This window comes from Sardina pilchardus, chromosome 2 (genome assembly GCF_963854185.1).
Source record: "Sardina pilchardus chromosome 2, fSarPil1.1, whole genome shotgun sequence".
Classification (NCBI taxonomy): domain Eukaryota; kingdom Metazoa; phylum Chordata; class Actinopteri; order Clupeiformes; family Clupeidae; genus Sardina; species Sardina pilchardus.
The window spans coordinates 28,615,094-28,632,960 of record NC_084995.1 but is presented as its reverse complement, the minus strand read 5'-3'; the positions used below and the strand labels follow the sequence as shown (position 1 = coordinate 28,632,960).

The following is a 17,867-nucleotide window of genomic DNA, read 5'->3' as shown; positions in this document are numbered from 1 at the left end:
GGGAAATGACCGCAGGTCGGACTCAAGCCCGGGCCCCTGTATGGACATGAATGTGGTATGGACGTTGCAACCTCTTGAGTTCCCCAAAACATTTCCTTTTAACCCCTGATATTCACAACCTTCCCATTCACATGGTTTTAGCCCATGGGCTTAGCAAGCACATCTGTCCCACGTCATGCATAAAATCACAACATCACACTGACAGGGAGCTTTATATCAAGTTGGTACATTTATGGGAGATGTGTTAGTCTGCCATTTTGTACATAAAAGATAACCCTCCTCTACATAGGTTAAAAAAAAAACAAACAAAAAAAAACAGCAGGCCTAGTGAGGTTTAAAAAAAACAAAAAAAAAACAGCAAGCCTAGTGAGATTACTTGGGGTGTTTAAGAGTACACAAAGTCAGACAGGACTAAGCTGTGGATAAAATATAATACTCACTTCTTCAACTCTCTTCTTGTTCCTCACAGAGCATCCCGTCATACATGAGCAGCCAAGGACCCTGGGTGTTTCCCGATGGTGCAGTTTGTGCAAAACTCCATCCCCAGTGTCCATAAGGGTTCTTCACTCTTCACATTCTGGAGATGCATGTGGGGGCCTAGTATGTGCAGCAGTAAACAAACTGAGTGCCAGAGAGCAAGTTTTAATACATCCATTCACAATGCACCAGATACTATGTAAAAAATGATATAGCATATAACTGACAAATATACATCAGTGTTTATGCCTGTCTTAATCTTTAATTTGACAGCCTTCTATTGTATTGTTGGCAAATGGAGGAAAATGACGACTGACTCCTTATAGCAATCAAAATAACAAGAAGGAGACAAGTACTCATCAGCAGGGGCCATCAGCAGATCATCAGTTATGGTTGTGCCTGAACAGTGAACACAAATACAAAATGTAAATGTATACCAGCATCTTTACCATACAAGATTGTAAAATCTAAATGCAACCCCAAATTAGAAGAAGTTGGGCCAATGTCAGATGTGATCATCTGCAAATATCGGAACTCAATTAGCTGCCAAATGTTGAAAATGACATATAATGACTGGCCTATTTCATGGAAAATATGCGTTCATTTTGAAATTGATACCACCAGTCACATGTTTCATAAAAGGTGAGATGGTGCTAAGAAAATGCTAGAAAATATGTATAATGATAAAGAGAACCAAAGGAGGATTATTTTGCAACTAATTAGGGTCAACATTTGATGTGTTGTCTGTGTCCTTTTTGCAGCTAAATATGGGTTTACGAGATTTGTGTATATTACATTCCATTTTTATTTGCATTTTGCTCAACTTCTTCTGATTTGGGCTTGTATATACTGACAAACAAGCTAATGGACAGATGACAAAAGGAGTTTTAAATAATATTTTGAAATGACATGTAAGATTCTGAAATTCTTTAATACAACTTTATTTTTATTTCATTTAAAATGTGAAATTATAGAAGTTATTTGTAATGTAAACTTTGTGTTTTAACTGTATGATAGGACAACTCAGATCTAAACACAGACGTGGGAGTGTAAACTTTTATTGGGGGCCAAAACAATGAATCAGAGAAGTTTTGACTGGAACATTTTACAACAAAATAGCATATACATCAAAGTAAATCACCACTTCAGTGTAGTGTGGAGATGGTCCCTACAGACAAACCAAAATAATGTGAACAGGGGTATAAAAAGGACTGTTGGTGCAGTCAGTGGAGAGAAGAAAGTCTATACAAGTCAGTTCCCAAACTCTCCTCCTTTTCTGTCCATTGAGAGTGCGTGGCTTATAGATTATAGGCTCGAAGAATTTAGGTAATACACTGACGGCACAAACAGTCATTTTAATACCCTTCCAAACACTCACAAAAAGTCATTCTCCACTGAATCACAGAAGTGTAATGATATTTTGAGTCTTGCCAGTAGATTAAAGTAGCCCCCGAGGCTATCGCCATAAGCTATTTTGTTGTACATATATTCAACATATACTATATTGTTTGTACATATATAGTCTTGCTCAAAACTACTCCGATAAATTAATAAATCTCCCACAAATGATCTTGTTATTTACACGATTATCCAAAATAGACCCTAGGTTGTTCTTACCCTGGATTTTCGTTTAAGAAGGTATTCGAGGGTGAAATATTTTTAGCAAACACCTAAAGATTTATTATATTATTTTACCCGACACTAGCTTTTAAAAAGTTTATTCAATTGACATCAATGTTGTGGACAGATAGCCAAAATAGTTATTTAAGGAAACAAATTTGTAGAATTAGGAATGTAATCTGTCACTAAACTAAACAGGATAGAAATTGGAGTTCATTCTAAGTTAATGTGGAGAGCAATTTGAAAAGAATCTCTTGAAAATCCACATCTTTCTTATTCACATCCTCCCTCTCTCCTTACTGCTATTGTCCTCTCACGGCCATTCTGTTTGCTCATAATTTCAATAAATATTAATGAGTGACCCTTTAAACCCCCCTTGTATAACAAGTGTTTGGCCAGCTGTCTGGCACAGGAGCATATTCAAAGAATGGCACGTAATGCTTCATTGTTGCAAGGGAAGGTGTGTGTGTGTGTGTGGGGGGGGATCTGTAAGAGAAAAGATATGCAGGCCCCTGGTAGTCTAATTTGGGGGCTTGTAGGTTTCGCATGTTCATTTTTGGAGAGTAGTATAACTTTGCTCTATGGGTTCTTAAGATTAAAAAGAAAAATTCTTGAAGGTTTTAGTGATCCTAATCAAAGGTCAAATTCTGAAAAGGTCAAATTTACCTTAACCATAAACCTCACATTTCTTAGCCTGGGTGCCAGCCGAACATAACCTTGTCTCACAACACAGTTCGGTCTGCCATTGCTCCGTTGGGGCGGATATACAGTATGTTCGAACCCAGAGCTGTTAGTACCAATCAAATTGTCAGAGCACAGTACCTCATCTATCACTCATCTGAGCATGCATAGGTTGAAATTGTTTACAACAGAAACACTGTGGCTATGCATATTATTTCCTTGCAGTTTGGCCTGTTATTTACATGAAAACGGAGGTTTTATCATTGATTATCACACGATTATTTCTGAAAACTTAGGCCAAAGTGAAAATGTGGTACAACTCCGGTTTCACTATTGGGTGTTGTACAAGATACTGACAGCACAATAACTTCAAAAAAGACCAGAAGATATAAGCTAGTATAAGCTATTACGTTGCTCTGTTTGGTTAGGTCTATCCAATGAGTGCAGAGGCATCCCCCCCCCTCCCTCCATGCCTTGTAGCGGTTGAAACACGCCCCATGATTATGTCCCAAGGGGGCAATATCAGACTCACATTTGTGAGTATCACAACGTCAAGTTACACATTTGGTATTGCAGCACAGGGTTTGGTGCTTAAAAGCAAAGACATGTTATACAAGGTTGTGTGCAAAAGTGGACCACATAAATTGTGCCTTCTCAAAGAAATCTTCCACCATCTCCAAATCACCTGTAAAGCATGGTGGTCACCGTTAAGTGGCACTTGTTAAATGAAAGCTATCCATAACACACTACCTGTATAACACAATGATGTTGATTACATACAGTGGGGAGAAAATGTATTTGATACCATGCTAAAGTTGCCTAAAAAGAGGAATATAGAATCATCATTTGACAATTGATCTGTCATTGAGCTCAATGCAAATAGGCTAATAGGCCTACTGGAAAAGCACCATGCCAATCTTTAGCTATATGGTGAAGGGTATGTGATGATGTGGGGTTATTTTAATTCCAACGGCGAAGGGAACTTTAGGCTCAATCGTATATTTGCCTCTCTCTGCTGTCACTTTGCTCTCCTCACACTGTCAGAAAACTAGTGAGGGTTTGTGCACTAGCCATTGATTTGGAGGCTGAATCAACAGTGGTGCTTGGAGATGTTAATGTGCAGCGTGTGGGGGCTGCAAGTGTTTAGACTTGCTCCAATCACACCAGTTCCACAGAGGCAGCAGAAAATGAGGGAGGAACAGTGGCAACTGAGACCAAATGTCATAGCAACGTAGTCCATACACAATTGGGCTAAGGGACTGGGCCAACAACAACATCAAAAAGTTTACAATTCTTCCAGTAAGGTCTAGCGGCACCTTTGCTATGATGATGAACACTGGGAGAATGTGAAGACTCATCTGTAGGGTGTGGATGAAGATGGTGCGTTGCGCCTTCTTGTTGGAGCGTGAGAAGTGTCCTGCCCTGCAGCCCTCTACACAAATGGCCACATAGCTTACAATGAAGAGAAGAACAAGGAGGGACAGCATTACCAGACCAGACACTCGTGCTCCAAAGCCACCCAGTGCGGTGGAGCAGAGGGTGTCGGGCGCCACCACATACTCCCATGGAGACTGAACGCAGGTAAGTATGGTGAACAGAACCGGGTTAAGGAGTGCGACGATCCAGGCCATCAGCGTGACGCCACAGGCCCCGTGGTGGAACTCTCGGTAACGCAATGGGCAGCAGACGGACAGGGAAACGTTGACTGCCATCAGAGTGAGGGTGATCATGAGGCAGCGGCCGAGGGCCACCTGCACGTCGAAGATCAGCCAGCATACGAGGCGTGGGACTGGTGTTTGGAGGACCCGAAGGCCGTGCAACATTGCCCCCGCCACATTAAAGCATGTCACACAGACGCAGTGCTGACACAAGAGGATGTAGTAAATCCTCTGCCTGAGAGCTCTGGTCCCAAACACAGTCACCAGAATTAAACAAGTGAGTAATCCAGTGACCAGGAATGCTCCTGAGTACACATAGGTCTTCACTGTGTTAAGTGTCTTCAGTTGTTCCAGAGTTGAGCTGTTCGTCGGCCCTAAAACAACAAAGTTTTTATAGTTTGAACTATACGAATTGGAACTCAAATATGAAATATGATGGAATTAGGTGATGATGATAGTTGGCCTTTGACTTGATTGATGCATTAAATGCAGGTTATTGATTTAAAAAAGGCACTCCTTTTGTCTTTTTTCATAATGACATGTCCTAAATTAACCAAAACCCCACGCGTAGTGCATGAGGCTTTAACTGAAAAAAATATTTTAAAAAAATTGACATTTTTGCCCTTTCAAGTAGCCTATTGCATGATCTACGTTACATTTTCACAGAACTAGCCTACACAGTGCTGATTGGCACGAACTTGAAGTTATACTGCATGCACCATTAAAGCACTAGGCTATGGATGATCAACACATCGTTACAATGTTTAAAAACGAAACGAACATAAACTTGAAAAAGTGACAAAACAGCTTAACAAACAAAAGTGACACATTGGTGCATGCCGTGTTAATTTAATTCCATCTCACCTGTTTGAACGCTCTCATTTGAACTTTGCATGATTCACCACGAGTGGACGTTTCTTGTAAATGTCTCAGTCCGGGAATTGATCCAAACAAGAACATTCAGACATACGCTGAGGCTGACTGCCCATTTGCTGTGACAGCCTTTGTGCTTTTCGGATGTCCTTATTCATGAAGCATGTGATGTAACAGCTCATGCTAGAAAATTACATTAGTGATTAGGCAATTTAGGCATAGGCTAACACCGCCGGTTATCAGATTAGAAATGAAATCTTTCTGAATTAGTCCAATGCTCCTCAAATGTTTGAACATGTTTGAGTGAATTAAAAAAACGAATAATTTGGGTAGCCCAATTATCAAGCAGTCGCGATTTAATTGTTATCTGTGTCATTAACATTTAGCCTACACGTCACATAGGCCTGATACTGACATGTCGAAATGTTCATTTCAGATGTATAAAACAATTTTTACATATTCCGCATGTAGCCTATTCTCGACTATTTACATTCACAGACAGATGTCTCTATACTAAAAGTCCATTTACCACGTCCAGGTACAGGCCATGTGTTAGTAGGCTAATGACTATTACTCTTAAGACATGACCTGACAGACATTAGAAGACAGTGTTAATTGGAAAAAGAACATTTTGCATACTTTCGTTAGACACACACAAACCCACCCACCCCCACACACACACCAGTAGGCTACTACACACCAACCCTGGTCCAGTCACACCACAGCTGTCACCGTAATGTGTGTGAGCTCTTCTGTATGTATGTCTGTAAGAATTACTTAATCAACATGTCCACATTTCCAGGAAGGCCTAATTGAGACATAAGAGTAGGCTACATAGAAATGAGGGGAACATTGTAATAACATTTGTATGACCCTCCCAATGGGGGCATTGGGAAGCAGATAATCAGTGTTCTGCACATACTGTAGCGCTGCAATGAAATGAGGTGCACACTACATATTGCGGTATTTTGCTGAACTGTGAAATGAAACATGGAGCATAATAGTCATATTTTTAAATCTCATGTATTGTGCATTGTTACACACCTCATACAATCAAACTAAATTCAAGCACTGTGGTGTTTCTGAAAAGTTTGTTTCGTAGTAAACAAATGTGGGTAGAGTATAAAATAAAAGGTTTACAGGTGCTGAATAAAAAAAAAATATACAGCAACCTTCTCTGGTTTCAACTAAGTAAGAATTACTTAATCAACATGTCCACATTTCCAGGAAGGCCTAATTGAGACATAAGAGTAGGCTACATAGAAATGAGGGGAACATTGTAATGTGTATGGTAGGAGCAGGCTTCACTCAGTCTCTTGGTTTGTCTTTGAGAGTGCTAGACCAAACTTACATGTTTACTAAGAAAAGGAAAAAAGGTTGCACTTTGCATATAAACGTGTTTTTTATTGTTGCACAGACGCGTTTCGGCTTAGCGCCTTCCTCAGTGTGCTCAGGCGCTAAGCCGAAACGTGTCTGTGCAACAATATAACACACGTTTATATGCAAAGTGCGACCTTTTTTCCTTTTCTTAGGGAGCATTGTAATAACATTTGTATGACATTTGTATGAATAAAAATATCTGTGTTGACCTTTTTTGCACTTTTCCTCAGAAAGATTTCTAGAAAAATCTGACAGTGACAATACATAAAAAGAGACATAAACAGACTGGAGCAAACAACATCAGACTCAGGCACTCTGAAGCAGTTTACACGCTCTTGTGATATGGCTTAAATATGAGGATTACAACTTGTTCATTAACAACTGCAAGCAACGTTCAGGATACAAAATCAGTGTATGCAATTCCAAAACATGATGTGGAAATCACCTTAACTATTTTTTGTCATGGTGATCTATACTTATGCTCCAGTTAATCTTCTCTGTACGATATGTATGTAGAGAAGAGGGATTCTCACTCCAGGGTAGTACAATCCCCTCGGTCATTGTCACTTATGTAGCTCAAACTTGGAATAGTGCACTCTTTCCTATCTTGGCAATTTTCCTCCTCAGTCATTTGTCTTCGCCGACTTATTTGCATCTGCAGCTGAAGCTTACTGGTAAAGAAAACAGTTTTCCATCCTAGCTCACTGGCCAACATCTCCACACCTTCGGGAACTGTGTTGTAGTGAGCCCTGAAAGTGTGTTCCCAAAATTCATTTGAGACACACAGCTAGACAAAAACAAAAAAAAAGCACAGCAGTCAGAGTGGGACAAAGAACCACATCAGTTTGAATGGACAAAGAACCACACTTACAGTTTTTCTCAATTGTTTACACACACTTTCTGGTACTTGAGACACAATGGCCATGCACCAACCTCCTGAACCAATTCTACTAAACTATAAGCACAATTTCTTTTTCATGAAGAAAATCTCTTGTTTTCGCAAGGAACACACTGCCATTCAAATTCTAAAGCTAACTGCCCTACCATGCACACTGACTCATCACATGGGCAAACACCTGTCACACAGTTTTACAATTAGCAATCAGAGCTTTAGTATACAGTAGTAGTGAAGGCAGAGGCAGAGCCAGAGGAGTGAGAGTAAGAGGAGGAGGACGGGGAGGTCAAGGACCGTAATCTCTGATGAGATCCGAGCCAGAACATTGCAGTGGTGCGTATCAATACAGTAACAGTACAGTATAGTAGAGTACAATGCAGCTCAATGAACACAGTAGTACAGTATTGCCTGTGGACTGTTCTGTACTCTGTAGGACTGTAAAAATAAAGTATGTTTCAAGTATTTGGGAAAAGTATTCATACCTTGTATTCCAACACAGTATTTACAGTATTTTACTATTTGTTTGGCAGCTGAAAGATTACCAACACAAGGGCTTCTGTCTCCTGAACAAGAAACTGAAATCATGAACATGGTCCTAGAAAATAACGCCATAACATTACAGCAAATATAAAGAAAAATAATAGAAAACAATGAGATATTTCAAAATATTGATATAGGGTAAGCATATCAACTTACTGTATCAGCTTATCTACTGTTTGTACTGTTTGTAGTGTAACGCTGAACAAAAAAAGGCTTAAGTCTTTATATGATGAATGGAGAAGAAGTGTTTTCAATTCATCATAGTGTTTTACATTGAGCACATCAGTGTTCAACTGGTTCATATAAATGTCTAGCTCTAATCATGATGGTTTGTGCGTGTCTTTTGAGAACAAAAGACCATTTTGAGGAGAAATGACATTGTTTTGAAGGGAAGGTTTCATTTTGCAGGCGAATTGAGGGGTAGGCTATTGCCCATTGTGTGTGTGTGTTTTTGAATTTGTGTGTAGAGTTCTGAGAGTATGAGGCATGCTTTCAGAAAACGTGCGTAAACAAAAGAGAGAAAAACTGTAATAAGAATGTCTTGGCAAAGAGAGGAAAATTTGGCATTAAATAGGCCAAATTTACAGCAGCTATTCCAAAGATAACAATACAAAGCCTAGCCTACCCTATAGTCCTTCTCCACCTCTGTGGTTCTCAACTGGTGTGTCGAGGCACACTGGTGTGCCATAGAATTTTTAGGAAACCAATACATTGTACAGTCTCTAAATAAGCCACAGGGATTATAACAATGTCTGTTGACATTCATCATAATCAGTAGCTGTTCCAATTGGTGTACCTTGGCATTTTAGTTTGACCTTTGGTCAAGAGTAACAGTGTGTAAATGACAGCCTATCTTTAGCCTATAATAGGCCTATGGAAAATGTGTTTATGATGTGAGACAAATGCTTGCTTTTGAGATATGTTTACAATATTTTGAACGCTGTGTTTGATTTTGCAAGATAGGGGACACTTGCATTTCGTTTGAGCAATTATTGAATTTGTGTGTCGAGCTTTGAACAAAAAAAACCCCAGATAGGCTAAAGCATGTGTGTAAGCAATTGAAAAAAACTGTAAGAACCTTCTCTTCCCCATGAAGTGTAGGCCTAGTAGCCAAACAGTGCTTTGTTGTCACCTTTCTGAAAGCGTGAGACGTTTGTCCAAGTCGTGCAATGTCTTCTAAATTGAGGTAGGTCATGATCCGAAGTAGGAGTCGTTCGGGAAGGCGTTCCAGGTAATCGAAGTGTCCCTCACATAGCGCTTGAGTATGCTGCATGATGCGAGTACCGAATGCCACTCTGACCTGGCCTGGAGACAAACATGCAATGGTAGGGTCCATTAAATGAATCTTTGCTCAGCAGCACCAAGTGCAGTGTGGCCCGTCAAGTCCTCATGAACCAGGCATATATACGTTAACAAAAGCAATTTCAGCTAAAGATAGAAGCTAGAAGCTAATAGGTTAACGTTACTCTGTAACATGCTGTTCTCCAGATAATCAGAGTGTGACTCCCTGAATTCTCCAGGTTTTGTGCTTTCGCTTCTCAAAGAAATCTTCCACCATCTCCAAATCACCTGTAAAGCACGGTGGTCAACGTTAAGTGGCACTTGTTATGAACTGGAAATGAAAGCTATCCGATATGCTATATTTATGTTTGTGCAAGCGATATGAAGAATAGAGGGGAAACATTAGCTTCAAGCAAACCAGCTAGTCATGTGACTTTTGGCACTTCATGACAACAGATGAATATTTTACATAGATGTTGCCGATCACTAAAACTCACTTCTGTTTTTGTTATTTGAAGATGGAAGTAATCCTTCATTGGAGCTGGCCCTTGTCCGCTGATTTCGAACAAAGTTCCCCCTATGAGACTCGCCATTTGTAAACATACAGTAGAGACGCACCAAGTTACTATAGCAACGATGGGGCAGAGTTATGCCAGACCCGTCACGCCCTCTTGGGAGGCAGTAGTTCTAGGTCTAAAGCAGTTTACCTAGGCTACTGAAATTTCGGAAAGAGTGCATCCATCTTAAAGAGTTCATTCACAAATTGTAACATTTACACAGTAAAAAAAAAAATCACACAGTATCCACATTCACAATAAGTAGGCTAGGCTTCTCATCGCACATTCACATCACACTCTAGGATTAATAACATTGGACAAACTCCACCATCATTTGGACAAATAGGGCGTCTGCTAAATAACCATAACCACCACGAAACATATTCTGAATGCCTTTTAAAAAATCCAACAACATATAGGCCTACTTATGATTTTGAAGATTATATCTGAGTAGCTATAATGCAAAATGTGCATATTTAAACACACAATTTCAGGAAACTTGTAATACAAATAATATGCAAGTAAACAATGTGACCACGTTTAGGTAAAATGTTGCACTAGAAGTAAGAAATACATCAGGTCATATAGTTAAAAATCTTTTAATATATTTATACATATATTTATATATGTACAAACTGACTTAATGTCCATAATAGTGCGCTTCGTACAGTCAAAAATGCTTTCAAGGTTATACATCAGAGAACATTTTGCCTTAGCTGTCCAGATACAGACATAAGCAGTTTGTAAGAGACTATACTGTACATTTCCTCCTGGTACGTTCAGAACATTTGCTTGTCGATCATGTTACTACTCTAACAGTTTCGTGGCAAGCTGAAAATGGGTTTCTCATAATGAGTTTCTGACCTCTTTCAGGCAGGAAGTAGGCCAACTGGTTGATATGAAAGGCCTCTACTATGTGGGTTTTATTTTTACAAAATGAAATGAGGTTCCCAATGTAGAACCATTATATTTGACCACTTTTAAAAGTACATCTCTTTACGGTCTTCTCTGTGCTCTGAGCACAGTTTAATCTGTACAAAGTGTGTGCTTAAGAGGATTGTAAATATTGATATGCAGTAGGAGCTTACTTTCTAAGCATATAAAGTAACTTGAATTGAAGCTACATAACAAATACGTATATCTTCATGACATGGCAGTGAGTTCAAAGGGCGTTTTTTTCTCTTTTCCCAAAACACTAGGAGAAAGGGAGGCTTCCCTCTGGACTTGCATCACAGGGCTTTTTTCCTTTAAAACAATAAGACACTCAGTGCTGTGCATCTAAAAACCTGCCTTTATAGACTTCTTGGTGTTTGGAGTACGTGGTGACATGGAATGTGTGTTTTAGTGTATGTGAGTGCTTGGATGTCACGTCTGTGCTTTTGAATTGGGAACATCACAGGAAGGGGTTGGTGGAAGAACCTCCTGAGGGGTATGATCCTGCGGGGGCACCTCCCTGCAAGAGGAAACAAAAATAGCACACATACAGTACTCATCTGAGAATTCAGTCAGTCCTTCAGAAACTACTGCAATCACATGATCTTACTCTGACAATAACGCTCACCATGAATGGATTGTTGGACATGCCAGGGGCTGCGATCCCCTGCCCATAAGAGGTCATGGGAGGTTTGGCCGGTCCGTAGACAGGGAAGCCGGCGCCTAAAGGGGGAGTAAGGGGACATGAAATGTCACATTGTGTCAGTTACTCCCTCCAGCTATCACACAGCAAGATTGTTTTGATTTACTTTACCATGTGTACCATCATGTGTGCAAGAGTACAATGCCTTAGCATGTGTATGGAGAGCGGAAACAACGTTTAGTGAATCGTGACTGAATAGCTCAACATCTTTTACTGTTTTTTGTATGTTTTTAGTAGTTATTTTGAGCCTAGCTACCTAGCAATCTTAGTCCTGAAAACACATTTACATTAGTAAGTGTTATAGGGAAAGCTGATAAATCCACATAATTTTGTTTAGTTGGAAACTAGTCATAAGGACATAAGAACTAGTCATAAGAACAATATTTGCAGAAATAATTATAAGTATAAATAAATTGGCAAGTTCATTTTTTTAGCAGCGCAAACTGCACTTGTTTGATCATGGCCATTGGAAGCCAATTTTATAGGCGGTTATCGAGATAGCTTGCTAATTTTAGATAAAACTACTGCCTACAGTTGCTTTAAATGACCAACTATAATTTAGCTATGTTCTCTGACTCCAAACCCCTTCATATCTTGTTACATGATGGCCGTTGGTCAGTTCTGAATCAGAGTGACACATAACCAATTAGACAGAGCTACAGAACCTCACCAGGATTAATGAAGCACTCAAGTTGGGTCACCTAAAACTCACAGAGAGACATTTAGAGCACCTGCCCTCTTATAGAGTTCAACTTGTGGCTGTTACGGGTGGTTACTGTAGTACCACCTGATGGATTTTTTCTTTCTGAATCTGCAGCTGGCTACGCAAATAATCAACACCACACTTAAGTTACAACAGATGAACACAACAGATGAACATTAGCTACTAGCACTGGTAAATGATGTCGTACTTGACATCTTGTGCATCTTCCTTACCACATCCCAAGAACTCACCATTGGGCTGTTGGTGGTAAGCTGAGGGCTGAGCGTAGGGTGCCTGGCCTGGGAAGGGCTGCTGGAACGTCCCACTGAAGCTGGTGGGGAGGCAGTAACTGGTGGCGTTCCCGAATCCTGCTGGCATACTCATGGAGCCTGTTCCAAATGAGGCTGTGACATTCAGACTGATATCAACGACACTGAAGCACTTCTTTGTTTTCTTTCTTACATATCTATCCTTTCCCCCGTTACTTTTAAAGTTGATCAAATGCTGAAAGTGCTTCAATTTACACTATATATATATATGACCCAACACTTTTGTTAATCATAATGCCTCATTAATTCAAACAAATGAATGTGAGAATGTGTAGGTTCATATAATAGAGCTTATTCACTGTTGTTATACTGCTGTGGCAATCGGAGATGCAATGTCTTTGAGGTACACAAGTTTGCCAAATAGCCATTTTGTACCTGGAGCTGATGCTCTGCCATTACTCTGGAAGGGGTTGGTGGACATAGGCTCATGGGCCATACCAGCAGCTACAAATGGGTTTGTGGATGGAGCAACTAAAAGAAAAGAAAGACACATCTATAAGATAGAAGAAATGTAACCAGTTAACAACACTCAGATAATCAATCCAATAAATTAAGAACAACAATCAATTCGGTTTATTATGCAGTCGTAGTAGTAGAACTATGCCAGCATCATAAGCCAACTCATCCATTTCAGGTGGAACACAGAGTTTAATTTTGTGGGCTAGCCCACCGCCGGTAGATTAAGTGACAGAAAAGATTGATTTAGTAAGTAATCTAGTTAAGGTAGTTGTAGATACAGTGGATATAGAGTATAGTAGTTTATAGTAATAGCTTTTATTTATGATATATATATTTTTTGTGAGTGATTGTGAAGGATGAAGAAAGCTCATTGTGAAGGGAAAGGAGTGCATTCCAATTTGCACACAGATTCACACACTTGAGTTTTTGATGAATGTTTGCAAACACTTGCAAACAGTCTGAGGAAGTAGTTCTCTGTGAACATTAAGTGGAGCTGGATGTGAGCTTGAAAAAGGTAACAATGCAATTACCGTTCAAATTCAACTGTTCTGAGAAAATGTATGGACCCAGCAGTTTTCAGCTGTTGTCCCTTCACAATGCGGAAATTCAAAAGATTTCTTTACCTTAGATCACGTTCCACCAGAAATGTATGTGCTTGTTAATATCGTTGGAGAAGTTCTAAAAAACCTTACGTGAATAAACCAAGTTTAAGATTAAAATTCTAACCAATACTGTTGAAAGTTCAGAGATAAGTTTCATTTACTTGAAAATAAATGTGTGCCCTCACCAACAAAGCCTTGCTGCATGACAGGAAGTGGTGGCTGGGTGGGCACGGAGGTGGCTCCTGGCACTGCTCCAAACATGCCCCTGGATCAGCAAGACAGCCACGCTCAAACCAAGTGTCACCCAAGGATGCATCATGAGCATCACTCTTTGGGTCAAAGATCCTTCATTACTGACAAGATAGAGCAACATAATGCATCTCTATGGAAGCAAAATTCAAACAGTTCCTGTCTGCTTAAAGAGGCGTGTCGCGAAGACGTCATAGTGGGATATCGATCTCTGTCAGAGTGGCAAGCAGTTCAGTTCAAATGTAACGTCACTTTCTAGGTCTGCTTAAAGGGGGATTTCGCCCCCCTCCCCTTTGCGAAAACAGAAAGCGGAAATGGTCGAACATGTGCGCCTCTCGCTCCGCTTTAACCCTCTCTGTTTGGGTGGCTCTCAAACACTCTCGTCGATCCTCAATGCTCGTTCCTGGAGGGGCGTTCCCACTGATCTATAACTAACACTGGATAGACTATCCCATTGTGGCCGCCCCATCATTCTCGATCTACAGTGGATCAGTGAGGACGAGGATCGAGGAAGGAAGGGAGGGTGGATAAAACACCAAATGAGAGGCACCCTTTGTGTCGTCACACTTACCCCTGAGCAGCGCTCCCTGTGGGGGCCGAGGAGCCGAGGGCGCTGTCCAGCTCGGCCAGGGCGGCGTAGCGGTCCCCTGCGGATGTGGCGGGTGGAGCGGGCGCCGACGCCACGCTGGAGAGCGAGGGCACGGACACCCCGCCACCTGCACATAGAGCAAGCACATACCAGACACAGTCAGCAGAGGCAGTAGAGAGTATCAGACAAGTGTGCTGTTATATTTGCTAACTGGGCAGGCTGTTTAATCTTAAATTATTTGCGATACAGAGGGGGAGGTGTTGAGTGCTATTTACCATGGAAATACTGCTTTAAAAAGTTAACACAGAGGGGGACTGTCGTATTAAAAACTTGTGATATATGTTTAAATGTACATGATCATTTTAGCAAGAATGTGCAATATAGATGTGTGTGTTATTTCTTTATGTAAGACAATACTATATTTTTTTTGCAACATCACCATACGTGCAGATTTCGCAGGAAAAAAGCCATAATATTACTCTGCTGTAAGCTCTAACTGATTGCACATGGCAAATTAATTGATGCAGTCAATTACATTTACATGCAATGTGATATTACATACAATAAACACACAAACAAACTAAAATCCACAGACAATGATTGTTGTAACCTATGCAGTGTGTCAGGTGGGGGTTCTGGGTTTCATGTGGAGGTTATACCTGTATGACAGGGATGAGTGAAGGGCTGGGAGGGGGCTGAGGTACCGAAATGTGAGGACGAGGACCCACTGGAATTTCCAAATGAGTCAAAATTGGCAAAGTCTGAGTTTGAGTTACTTTGCGCTGCAGCAGTCACAAACACGAGACATAAAACCAAAAGTGAGGAGAAAATGAGAACAAAAAACACTGAAGTAAACCAACTGAAACTAGACAATGAGACCAAGCTGGTGACATACAGTACAATACGTGTGACCTTTAATGCATGTTTGTGTATATGCATTTATAAAGGAGGCCATGTGCAATGCTAAGCAATTTTAGGAGATCAAGCGTATCCTGTTTGCACAGCTCAACAAGAAATAAAGGAAAAACAAAGACTGCAATGGTTTGTTTTAACTTAATGTAATCTATCAAGGGCAAATAGCTTTTTAGATGTGTTTAAGTGAATAGGACATACCAGGCACGCCCACTGCAGGCCAGAATCAATACAATACCTGAAGGGCAGTTGAAATTAGCAAAGTTTGCAAAGTTGGTGGAGCCTGCTGTCTGAGAGGGTGGAGTTGCAAATATGTCTCCACCGAGGTCAGAGAGGAGGTCAAACTTTTTCTCTGACTGTGGCTGGACACGGCTGATTGCCGGGGACTGATTAAGGTGTGAGAGAAATACATGTGGAGAGAGAGAGAGAGAGAGCACTCTCATTAAAATATTCAGTATGGCTGTGGATCCACAGTATACAATATGAAACTGTCCTCAATGCCTCCGCACCACAAAGTCCTTCTTCACTTTCTACTGTACACTGATGTTTTGCTGAAACCTCATACTGGACAACCTCGGTCCTGTCTCAGCTTGAATGAATCCGGACAGGAGGATGTTTGTCTGCATATAGCGTTTTGGAGAATAAATGAAGTGCACACGATCAACAGTGGTAGGGTAGAGCCATGAGAGTTCATGTACCTGGTTGGACGGAGTCTTGCTCAGGTGCAGGGTTTTGAGAGGCTGCACCTCAGGGGTGCTGCTTGTGCTGCTGGCAGAGGACCCAGAGATGGAGGCCTGGACTGAAGCGATGACTTTGGCCTGTGCTGGGGGGACATACCTGCAGCCAGACAAAGGAAAGATAAACCGGAGGGGGGTGTGGGTAAACGGCCATGCTCATACTGAGAAATATGATCACTGGTGCAAAGGTGCTCACACTACAGCTTACCATCTTTTCTTTTCATATTTTTCTTGGAGGAACTCCTTGACCTTCTGTGGTTCACGAAAGTCTGGGATAGCAGAGCTTCTGTCATCATAAAGCCCAAGCCAAATGTGTTTACAAACCTGCACCATGCAGTAAATATGTGGTAGGGATTAATTAATAAATGAGCAATGGCAGAAAGAAAGTGGAAAACATATGAAGAACCGAGAAATACTGCAAAACTGCCTGTGCGTCAATACCAAACGCCAGCATGCTAAAAAAAAAACCACATGCATCCTATTCCTAAAATGCTTGATACCTCAGTATGTTGAAAGAATGAAAGACGCCATACCTCATTGCTGTGTTTCTGTAAGAAGTCAATTTCCTGTTGTGTGAATGTTGTCATAGAGATGGACTTCACACGATGCGGTGGGTTGAGACCACGCCTTGGGGAGACAGGACGAGCATTACGCACACTGGTCAAGCACACTGCATAATCAATCAGCATCGGCTATCTTGAGGGAAAAGTAACTGTAGCACATTCTTAAATTTTAAGTGACTCTTTCAGGTGTTTCGGCCTCGTTAGTTTACAGTTATCTCTCTGCCAAGTCGGCATGTCTCCAACTGCACTTGAAAATGGCAGAGAAAGTTTTTACAGAAGATCAGAAGTCAAAAACATATGGCGTCTATGTGGCGACAGTGTGCGATCCTATAATAGCTCATAATTTAATTTAGCCAATCCAACCTAGAGTGACTTTCTGTTTGCATTTTGCAAGTTAATAGACCTATTCAACATATTCTGTAGTAGGCCACCCGCGAGGCTATAACTATTATGTAGGCTATGAAATGGGTGAAGAATCTGTTTTGGCTGGCTAACGCTCCTGTCCGCTGAGACATCTCCCTAAGAGGAGTGATGATTAACAAAACATCAACAACAGGCAACTACTTGTTTATAACTTACAAAATCCCGGAACAGGTGGTACAAACGAATGAGCCCACTGTCATGTTGGCGTAGGTTGGGCCGCGCTGGTCGCAATCAAAGCATTTCCTATTGGCAGGCAAGCTAGTCATTTCCCGGAGCATCTTCAAGTGCTTCTCCTCCTGTTTTCTCTTCGCACTCGCCGCCATGACCGATGTAAGCGTTGGTCGTCGCGGGAGGGGACGATGCAGTCAAATAACTTGATAGATTTAGCGCATCAACAGACCAAACACCAGTCTTAGCACCATCCACCGCAGTCTTCCAGGCAGGGACAGCTATCGCTCAGAATTCCTTCTTCTATGGAATAGTTTTCCAGATTGGTACCGCCACCCGCTGTATTGGAGTGCGTCATAAGACAGAAGTTCTACCATTTTTCGGCTATACCAAAAGTACTTTGGGTCCACCTCTTGTTTCCATGATAGTATTTCGATACAATATCTACAGGAATATCTCTATATTGTACCAAAATGTAGTAAATTCCAGATCATATACTTCTTCTGGATATGTCCAACTTCAATCCCATTCAAAT

The 17,867-nt window shown here is 40.9% G+C and overlaps 3 protein-coding genes across 5 annotated transcripts; all 3 read right to left on the bottom strand.

The window, feature by feature from the left end:
- Window positions 1-3,544: 3,544 nt before the first annotated feature.
- On the bottom strand, window positions 3,545-5,669 carry LOC134069029 (olfactory receptor 13D1). The gene is made up of 2 exons (XM_062524882.1): window positions 5,301-5,669; window positions 3,545-4,810 (listed from the first exon to the last, which is right to left on the bottom strand). The coding sequence occupies exons 1-2, from the start codon at window positions 5,329-5,331 to the stop codon at window positions 3,891-3,893; spliced, it is 951 nt and encodes a 316-aa protein (XP_062380866.1). The 5' UTR covers window positions 5,332-5,669; the 3' UTR covers window positions 3,545-3,890.
- A 1,374-nt stretch (window positions 5,670-7,043) lies between these two features.
- On the bottom strand, window positions 7,044-9,998 carry fbxo36b (F-box protein 36b). Its single transcript, XM_062524871.1, has 4 exons — window positions 9,903-9,998; window positions 9,591-9,693; window positions 9,257-9,429; window positions 7,044-7,476 (listed from the first exon to the last, which is right to left on the bottom strand). The coding sequence occupies exons 1-4, from the start codon at window positions 9,996-9,998 to the stop codon at window positions 7,219-7,221; spliced, it is 630 nt and encodes a 209-aa protein (XP_062380855.1). The 3' UTR covers window positions 7,044-7,218.
- Window positions 9,999-10,587: 589 nt separating this feature from the next.
- Window positions 10,588-17,646, bottom strand: agfg1b (ArfGAP with FG repeats 1b). 3 transcript variants are annotated; one of them, XM_062524845.1, is made up of 12 exons: window positions 17,321-17,646; window positions 16,712-16,805; window positions 16,387-16,502; window positions 16,140-16,278; window positions 15,680-15,827; window positions 15,189-15,311; window positions 14,512-14,656; window positions 13,877-13,956; window positions 13,006-13,101; window positions 12,553-12,705; window positions 11,524-11,618; window positions 10,588-11,415 (listed from the first exon to the last, which is right to left on the bottom strand). In XM_062524845.1, the coding sequence occupies exons 1-12, from the start codon at window positions 17,485-17,487 to the stop codon at window positions 11,356-11,358; spliced, it is 1,416 nt and encodes a 471-aa protein (XP_062380829.1). In that variant the 5' UTR covers window positions 17,488-17,646; the 3' UTR covers window positions 10,588-11,355. The 3 variants fall into 3 exon arrangements, with proteins under 3 accessions (XP_062380829.1, XP_062380838.1, XP_062380844.1); XM_062524854.1 differs by having other exon boundaries at window positions 12,553-12,690; XM_062524860.1 differs by having other exon boundaries at window positions 16,387-16,464; window positions 17,321-17,359.
- Window positions 17,647-17,867: the final 221 nt, after the last annotated feature.